This window comes from Pithys albifrons, chromosome 14, assembly GCF_047495875.1.
Source record: "Pithys albifrons albifrons isolate INPA30051 chromosome 14, PitAlb_v1, whole genome shotgun sequence".
NCBI lineage: Eukaryota > Metazoa > Chordata > Aves > Passeriformes > Thamnophilidae > Pithys > Pithys albifrons.
In genome coordinates, this window is record NC_092471.1 from 1,729,067 (window position 1) to 1,738,438 (window position 9,372).

The 9,372-nt window shown below is 54.7% G+C and overlaps 1 protein-coding gene across 1 annotated transcript; it reads left to right on the top strand.

Annotated features, from left to right (window-relative positions):
• Positions 1-1,328: 1,328 nt before the first annotated feature.
• Positions 1,329-8,569, top strand: TBX22 (T-box transcription factor 22). The gene is made up of 8 exons (XM_071569613.1): positions 1,329-1,646; positions 1,736-1,859; positions 2,174-2,275; positions 2,463-2,637; positions 2,998-3,162; positions 3,389-3,453; positions 3,532-3,617; positions 6,373-8,569. The coding sequence occupies exons 1-8, from the start codon at positions 1,511-1,513 to the stop codon at positions 6,981-6,983; spliced, it is 1,464 nt and encodes a 487-aa protein (XP_071425714.1). The 5' UTR covers positions 1,329-1,510; the 3' UTR covers positions 6,984-8,569.
• Positions 8,570-9,372: the final 803 nt, after the last annotated feature.

The following is a 9,372-nucleotide window of genomic DNA, read 5'->3' on the forward strand; positions in this document are numbered from 1 at the left end:
ATCCTTGGAATGGGAATTAGAGGACAAAGGTGTGAGTTTGGGGCACTTAAATATGTATTTTGAACCACATTCTGGCACAGGTGCCCAGAGCAGCTGTGGCTGCCCCATCCCTGGGAGTGTCCCAGGCCAGGTTGGACAGGGCTTGGAGCACCCTGGGCTGGTGGGAGGTGTCCCTGCCCATGGCAGGGGTGGCACTGGGTGGGTTTTAAGTCCCTTCCCACCCAAACCATTCCATGATCTCCATCAGAGATGTGTGCACCAGAACCAAACAAACAGGGCAGGAAATCCCGAAAAATGGAATCCTTGGATAAAGCAGAGCCTCCCTGCAACTCCAGGAGCACCTGGAAGCGGAGCATGGAGCACTGTCCTCCCGAAGCCCCGCGGCACTCCCTCCCCCCGCCAGACCTGCTTTCTCAGCTGGCCTGTGAATTTTATCCCTTCCCACATTTTTTTCCCGTTAAGGCTCATCTCTCCTGGCTGACCTCCCGGTGCCGGGAAGGGCGAGGGGTGCGCGGGGATGGGGGAGGCGACACCCGCCCGGCCCAGCGTGACCGCCACCCCTGCCCCTCCTCAAGAGCCACCTGAGCGCCCGTACCCCTTTGGTGCCGCTCTGGGGAGCGTTCCCGGCTGGAAAATAAATCAGCGCGGCGGGATCCAGGGTGTGCAGGGCAGGGGGTGCCCGGACAGCGGCTGGAAACGCCGCTCAGACCCCGCGCAGTCCTTTCCCTGCTCACCGGAGGGTCCCACCGGAGCGCGGGGGGTGGGTTTGCTGCCTCTCCAGAACACCCCAAAACCAACCAACGCAACGAAAAGCAAAGGAAAAACGGGAGACGAGCCCGAACCGCTACCCGGAGCTGCCACAGCCCGGGGATGGCACCGGGTCTGTCGCGTCGGGGACACCAGAGGGGCCACGTGTGACCGGCCGGTGGGGGCAGAGGGGGGCACAGCTCCCGCTTCCCTTTATCCCTTTTCCCCCGCTTTTACTTCCCTCCTCTTTCTCTTTCTCCCCCCTTCCTCCCCCCCCCCCTTTTTTTATTTTCTCCTTTTCTTTTTTCTTTTTTCCTTCTGCGCTGGTTCTGGTTAAACGTTATTTGCACTTTTGTTGGAAAAGTGGCCCCTAGTGTGCAATTATGTCAAATTTCTTTGAGTTTTACAATTTAATGGAGAACAGTAACTCTTTTATTGATCCTAGACGGGGCCGGCTCGTCTTCCCCCTCTCCCCCCGCACCCCTCCCGCTCTCCCCTCCCTCCCCCTATTCCCCCCTCCCGTTACTCCCATGAAATGTCACTCAATGTTTCTTATGCTCCCACCAGTTTCCAAAACAAACAGAGGAGGCTGCAGCCGTCTATTGACTCAGTTGGATGCAAGAGGATCTCGCCGTGGCCGCTGCCCCCCGACGGGAGCCGTGCCCGGCCGGGCTCGGGGCGCGGGGCGCGGGCGGGGATGGAGCCGCCGCCGCCCGCCTGAGCCCCGCAGCGGCTCCGGGGCACGGCTGGCAGCCCGGTGGGCATGGCGCTCAGCTCCCGGGCTCACGCCTTCTCCGTGGAAGCGCTGGTGGGCCGCTCGGCCAAGAGGAAGGTGCCGGAGGGGCGCGATGAGGAGCCCGGCGCCGGCTGCCGGCCGGCCCGCAGAGTCCCGGAGGCGGGTGGGTACCGGCGGGCCCCCGGTGGGCGAGGGCGGCCCCGCTGCCCCCGGCACCTCCCGAGCACCCCCTCCCCTTTGTGTTCCCCGCAGAGAAGCGGCCCAAGGCCGGGCCCGAGGGGCGGCCGCCCGGGGTGCAGGTGGAGCTGCAGGGCTCCGAGCTCTGGAGGAGATTCCACGACATCGGCACCGAGATGATCATCACCAAGGCCGGCAGGTACCGGCCCCGCCGCCGTCCCGCTCGGGCTTTGCTTTTTCGTTATATTTTCTTTCTTTTTTACCCCCACCTCTATTCTTTTTTAGGGGGATGCGGAAGGTGTAATTTCTTGTTTTGTTTTGGTTCGGGTTTTTTTTGTTTGGTTGTTTAGAGTTTTTCTGTTCCCTTGGGCTATTTTTCTTTCTTTGCCCATTTTCCCGTTATTTTCGTTGAGTTTGATTTTTTTCCCTCCCGCTGCCCGTTTTTTAGTTTTCCGGCCCCTTTTCTCGCTGCAAGGGGCAGCCCCTGCTCAGCCCCTTCCCCTGTTCCCGCAGGAGGATGTTCCCGTCGGTGCGGGTGAAGGTGCGGGGGCTGGAGCCGCTGCAGCAATATTACATCGCCATCGACGTCGTGCCTGTGGACTCCAAAAGATACAGGTAAGGGGGGACCGGCGGGGACCTCCCCACCCCACGCGGGTCCCCCTGCCCGGCTGGCCCCGCTCGGTGCTCCGGCCCAGCCGGGGCCGAATGTGACGCGGGGGTCTCACGGGTCTGGGGGTGTGCGGGGTGCGGGCACAGGTGGGCACGGGCCCCCCCAGCCTGACCTGGGCCCGGCCCGCGCCAGGTACGTCTATCACAGCTCGCAGTGGATGGTGGCGGGGAACACGGACCACTCCTGCATCACCCCACGGCTCTACATCCACCCCGACTCGCCCTGCTCGGGAGAGACCTGGATGAGGCAAATCATCAGCTTCGACCGTGTGAAGCTCACCAACAACGAGATGGACGACAAAGGGCACGTAGGTGTGGGGCAGCCTGCACGGGGCGGGGGGGCGAGGGGCGCAGGGCATCACCCACGGGAGGCACAGCATCATCCCCGGGGGGCACAGCATCATCCCCGGGGGGCACAGCATCAACTCCGGGGGGCAGAACATCACCCATGGGGGGCCCAGCATCACCCACGGGATCAGAGCATCACCCCCGGGGGCAGAGCATCATCCAGGGCGGACAGAGCATCACCCACGGCGGGCAGCGACGGGAAGGCGGGGGGCCAGTCCCTCCTGCCCCGGGTTGAGGGCTGGGTCCCTGCTGCGTCTCGCCTCGGGTTTTCTTCCTGCCCTTTTCCCTCCGAGGGTCTCAGCCGCCTCTCCCCCGCACAGATCATCCTGCAGTCCATGCACAAGTACAAGCCCCGCGTCCACATTATCGCCCAGGATTCTCGCTTCGATCTAGCGCAGATCCAGTCGCTGCCGGCCGAGGGGGTGCAGACCTTCTCCTTCCAGGAGACCGAGTTCACCACCGTGACGGCCTACCAGAACCAGCAGGTACCGGGACGGGGGCTTGGAGAGTGCAGACGGGACGGGGAATCAGTGGGACGGATGGAGAGTCCCGATAGTACCGGGAGTCGGCGGGGTGGAGAGTCCCGATAGTACCGGGAGTCGGCGGGATGAAGAGCCCCGATAGTAGCGGGGGTCGGCGGGATGGAGACCCTCGATGGCCGGTCCCGGCTCACCCCGCGCCCCAACGGCCCCTTTCGCTCCCACCCTCCAGATCACGAAGCTGAAGATCGACAGGAATCCCTTCGCCAAAGGTTTTCGGGACCCCGGCAGGAACAGGTAAGTGCCGGGGCCGCCCCGCCCACCCCGCCGGTCCCGCCGGTCCCACGGCCACGTTCAACGCGGTGTCCCCCGCAGGGGGGTCCTGGATGGGCTCCTGGATTCCTACCCGTGGCGACCACCCCTGGCCCTGGACTTCAAGGCTTTCGGCGCAGACAGTCACGGTAAGTCCCTTCGCTGCCGCTTCCCGGGGCTCAAACCTCCGGAATAACGAGGTGGGTCCAGAAACCGAACCGTCCGCCTGTTGGGGATTTAATGCCGTGTGCTTTGGGGCGAAATTCCTGCGCCAATCGATGCGAGGAGCCGGGAAGAGCAGGATGACGGCCCGGCTGCCCCAGCCCCCGGCTGAAATCAGGAGATGGGCAGAAAAAAATTCTGAGTGTGCAGGAGGCTAATTTGGAGTCGGGTTGTTACGGCTTTGATCCTGTTCCACTAATTGTTTCCAACCGGTTTGGGAATATCAGCTAAAAAGGCGGTAATAGGGACGGGCAGTGTCCTCTGCAGCGGCGGCTTCTGCGCCGGCAAACGCGTCAGGCATCAGAAAATAAAATTATCCGCTATTAAGGGTGTAGCAGTGCCAGGGAAAGGCCGGGGAGAGGGGGAAGTCTTAAGGGAAAACGCTCTCCCTCACCCTGACAAGCGCACACCGGACCCTTGCCCGAAAAACGGCTTCTGGAAGTAATATTTGAAAACTGATTATTCCTAGCGCCGAAGGAAAAAAAACTAACAGGTCGTTTGCACGCTGGAGGCTCCGGCTTGGGTTTAAAGTCTCTGGTTTAAGTCTCGCTTAGGTCAGGAACTCTTCAGAGTCTTGGGACACATCGAGTCCTCCGTATCTGCAGGAAATGTTGCAAAAATCACAGGAAAAATTCATGTTCTGCAGGCAGAGAAATCAGACTCGGGAGAAATTAAGGTTTATTAGTTGTAAGAGAATTAGATTTTTTAAATTATTATCATAATTTTATTATTAATAAAAGCATTTTTATTGTTACTATTAATATTAATATTAATGTTGTTCTTGTAATCATAATTATTATTATTTTGTTTTATTTTTATAAAATATCTTATGCAAAAAGCCCCTTTGGAGCCCGTTTTCCAGCACTGGGAAGAGGAGCTGGTGGTTGGGCTGCAGTGAGGAAAGAGGCAACAGCAATTTCATTGCTAAAAATGCTAAAATAATAATGTACGTAGGTTAAAATATTAGGGCTACCTGGGATTTTAAAACACTTAATTTTTTTTTATTGTGTTAATGTAATTGGTATTTGTCCTTGTGTAATTAGTATTTTTTTTTCAGGGTCAGATTCCTGGACCGATGTAAATATAACAAAATCTCCAATTCTATTAATACCAAAATTATATTTTTGAAGAAAAGCTGAAAAATAGAAATCCTAAAGCTCTAAAATCAGGAGGTAAATTAAATTAAATTATGCTCAACATGCTGAAGAAAAAATTGACTATAAACTTTTAATTTTTAAGCTTAATAGAAAGGGCAGAAAACATCTGCTCATTGAGCTGCCCTGTCCTCCCTCTGTCCTTCCCAATCCGCATTCCCAGACTTGTTGTGGAAGTTGGGTGATATTGCTTAGGATAACGGGCAGCAAATCCTGCCCTTGGGCTGCTCTGCTGGATCCAACCTCCCCGGGATCCACTCGCTGCCTCTCGCTCACAAATGCCGACTCCATCACTCCAGTGCATCGTTCTGCACCACCCAAATTCCCTGATTCCCGGAGCGCAGCGGGATGTGCGGACTGGGAGAGGAGCAGCCCCTGCCCTGCTGTGCCAGGGGGCACCTTCCCGGCACAAACCCTTCCCGATCCCTGCCGCTGGGTGCTGAGCCGGGAGGGGCTCTGCCTGCTGCCAGTTGCGAAATTCATTTGCATCACAGCCAAAATCTCTGTGGGTTTTAAAGGGGTTTTTCAAGGTTTGCTAAACCTTAGATCTTAGTTCGGCTTTGCAGTCAGACGTGGTTGGGTCTTACAGCCCATTCCGGCTCGCTGTGTGAATTCCCCTCAGATCACATCCAGACAGGGCATCGCCTGCAATTCAACGCAAATTCAGGAAGACACGTTGCACAAATGGATCCACATTTCCTTCCTTCCTTTCCCAGTCACTTTGGTAAGAAATTAAAATAAAGGCGGGGGAAAGCCCTCTGGAAGGATTTGGTGATGACCGCAGCGGGCACACAGCTCTCCACCCGCGGGAGATCAAACCAACATCTGTGCAGCACCAGAAGCGGCTGCCCCAGAGCACCATCCCCACCCCAGGGCAGCCAGCCTATCCCTGCTTCCATTTTTCTCCTTGGTGCTGCTTCTCTGCTGAATTCTGAAAGTGTTCATTCATCCCTTCCAGAAAGGGGAACGTTCCAGTGCCGTGTGGGTTTGGTTTCTGCAGACACCGATAGCATTCAGGGCTATGTTGCAAATGGCTTGGGAAGCCAAGTGAAATGAGTCAATTCCTGTGAGCAGGAAGGGACAGAAAATGCTCCATCGGGCTCAATATGCTTTTTTGTTCAGATATCCAAGGGGGGAAATCTGTCTGGAATTTGTGTGAAAAGTCGGGAAGGTAAACCAGCGATGGTGTGAGTAAGAGGGGATGGTTGTACAGGCAGGTTTGGATCCAGCAGGTGTGTGTGGAGCTGGACTTCCCAGTGGTCCCAGTCCATGGAATGGGATTAGCCATGTGTGGAGACTGTTCTTAAAGGAGCGCTAAGTAACACCAACAAAATAATTTAGGGATAGACCTTCGGTTTGCCAGGAGCTGGTTTTGGAGCAGGTTTGTTCTTGGATGGACACGGACACCAAGGAGGTGTGGAGTGTGAGCAGGAGTCCTCCGAGGGTTCCTTGCCTGTGGACATCCAAGGGTTCCTTGGCTGTGGGCACCAGCCAGCCCAGCCTGGATGATTTCTGTTTTCCTTTTCAGGTGGGAGCTCCAGCTCTTCTCCAGTGACCTCCAGTGGTGGGACACCCTCTCCTCTCAACCCCCTGCTCTCTCCCTCGTGCTCCCCTCCCACGTTCCACCTGTCAGGAAGCAACATCAGCGTGTCGTGCCCCGAGACCCACCTACACAGCCTCAACCTGCCCCTCTACTACAAGATTTGCCCCACGAGCTTCTTAAGACAGCAGTCTCTCCTCTTCCCGAGCCACGAGAAGCTGGGAGGCACCAACCCACACCTTCTGCCCCACTTCATGGTGGATGTGCCCAAACTGTCCTCCCTCGGCGTGACCAGCCTGAAGAGCGCCAAAGCCGAGGACTTCCCTGTGCAGTGCCTGCCGGTCCCCGGCCCTGCTGGGCCAATGCTCTATGGATTACCTGCATCTGGAAACATTTTCCCATCGAGTCCCATTGCTCGGGAAGCACTTAATTGTTCTTTACATCCTCCATATGGCCTGTATGGTTATAACTTCTCGGTGCCATCCAGACTGATGAATGCAGGAGGCCCTTTCAAAGTGAGTGACAGCGTCCCCGTAGCTCTGAGGGACGGCAGATGCCACCACTCCAGCTGGCACCCCACAATTAACCACTGCCTGTAGTGGGAGCAGAGAATCTTTCTGAGCATTGATATGTAAAGCAAGTCCTTCCTTCCTTCATACCCACGGGCTTGTTACTTATTGACTCTGAAATACTGCAGGAGAGGGATGTCCGTGCTTTTAACCCCTTTTTTTTGTGGGCAGGCATATCATGGAGGGTGGAGGATCTGGAAGGGTGGAGGATGTGGGAAGGTGGAAGATCTTGGAGGTCTGAGATGTCCCACAGCCAGGTGATCCCTTTTGGTCATATTTATGTGACAGTTGTAGGTTAAGAGCCAACTGTACACTCACCTTTCTGATATTTGCACTCTCAAGTGGGACTGGAGCCACCTGCATTTCTACAATTATGTTTTCTCTCTCTTGCTTGCCTTTAGTCAGCTCAGAGCCCTGGGGAGCTGCTGCTCACCCACTCCAGTTTCATCCCTAATTTCAAAGGGACTATTGAAGACCTGGGGCTGGAAAAGGAGCTGCACTTGGCCACATGCTGGAGCACTTCCCAACTTCCCTTGGCTCTGACAGGTCCTAACTAATGCCATGGAAGTGCCTTGCTCTCCAGGACCCAGGTGGCTCCTGGGGATGGAAATCCAGTATCTGCTGCCAGGGTAAAGAAAGGCAGGATGAAAGATGGATGTGTTCCTCCTGTGGGGAGGAGAAGGTGCCAGGAGCCCTCCCCTCCATGCCGTGCCCTCCAGCGGCACCAGCATTGATGGTGGGGTGGGAAGGACAGGGGTGAGGGTCACACATCCCTCCCATGGCGAGATGGATCCATTCTGGGGGCCTGCAGGACACACCTCGGGATCTGTGTGGGATGGAATGTCTCCAGGAACCCTGCAGGACACTTTCCCACCCCAGCAGATCCACCTGGGACTGCAGGGACCAGCTCGTGCCCAAGGAAAGGGGCAGGGATATTCCTGGCTCCATCCCATGGAGAACACAGACCCTGCACAGAGAGCTACAACTCCACAGGCCCTGGAACGTGGGATTTTCTATTCCTTCCAAAAGCCCTGTTTGTTTTATTGTAACCTGTGGATATTCTTGTTATTCCTGTAAATACTCTCCAGCTCCCAAGGGCACAAAGTAACTCACAATAAATCAGGACACAGGTTTTAGTTTTTATTTGTTTGATGTTCAGTCTCTACCTAAAGGAAAAAATTCATTACTTGATATGTGGCAGAGACTGGAAAATAGTGTTTGATTGGGACCAGCCACATTTGGGGATTAATCCTGTATTTACAAACACAACACTATAGAGGGATTAGATGCAGTTTTAAATCTTAAACCTGATATCAGAGTTTTGCTTTTATTGTCATTCATAACAGACAACAAATTAAGAACAGACAAAGCAATATCAAAAGCTGTTAAAATAACAAAAAGACATGCTTTGACTTTCATGAGACTTGCTAGAATTCAGACAACATCATTTTCCTTAATTTTCCTGCTTTGGGTGTTCCCAGAGCCCCCAGTGACACCAGTATGAAATGGTGGGCTGTGCTAAATGGTCTGTACAACTGTAAAAATGAACAATCTGCTTTTTCATGCTGTTTCTTAGCAGTTTATCTTCCTATTTTTATTAAAAAAAAGAGAAACTCTGTTTTCCTTTGGGAGTCCTTATTTCCAAGCTGTTCCTCAGCATTGGTTGGGATGGAATTCCCATGGCCAGTCCAGTGCTGGCCTTGGGCAGGCTCTGGGCAGCTCCCCTGGGCTGAGTGACCCTGTCCCTGCCCCAGCCCCAGCATGTGGTTGTCCTCTGGAAGGCTATTCCAGCTCCATCATGGATTCGTGCAAGGGAGAACTTCCCATTTTCCAAATCCCTGTGGTTGTGTAAGACATTCTGGCATTGCTGGCCATGAGCTGCAATCCAGTAAATCAGTGTCTGGTTAAAACTGTGACTGGTAATGAGCTGGATGGATATTTTTAGAGTGGTGATTTGCTCACCAAGAATGGGGCTCTGCTGCTTCCAGGGAGTTGGGTTGGGGTTTGGGGCACCTCCATGGGCATTTTGCCACCCTCCCTAATGCCAGTGCATGGAAAGCACTCCCAGAGCCTGACCCTGCAAGGTGAGAGTGTGTCCCATGGGGGCCACACTTTGGGTGCTCTTCAGGCAGACCCAGAAATACCAGTTTGTCCATACAAAGGGTTGTCATGGCATGAGAGGCACTGTCCAGTCTGGGTTGTCTTAGGTTTATTTCCTTTCCCTTTGCCTTCATCTCCTGGGTTTGTCCTTCCAAAAATGGCTGTAACCAATGAAAGGGCTGCTGGTGCTGTTTTCAGGCAGTCACAGCTCTGTCTGTGCCTCTGTGGTCACCTCAGAGCAGCCAAGGCTCCCTGGCCCATATTTTCCATCCCACAATGGTGATTCAGCGGAATTGCTCACAGCAGGACAGATGATTTT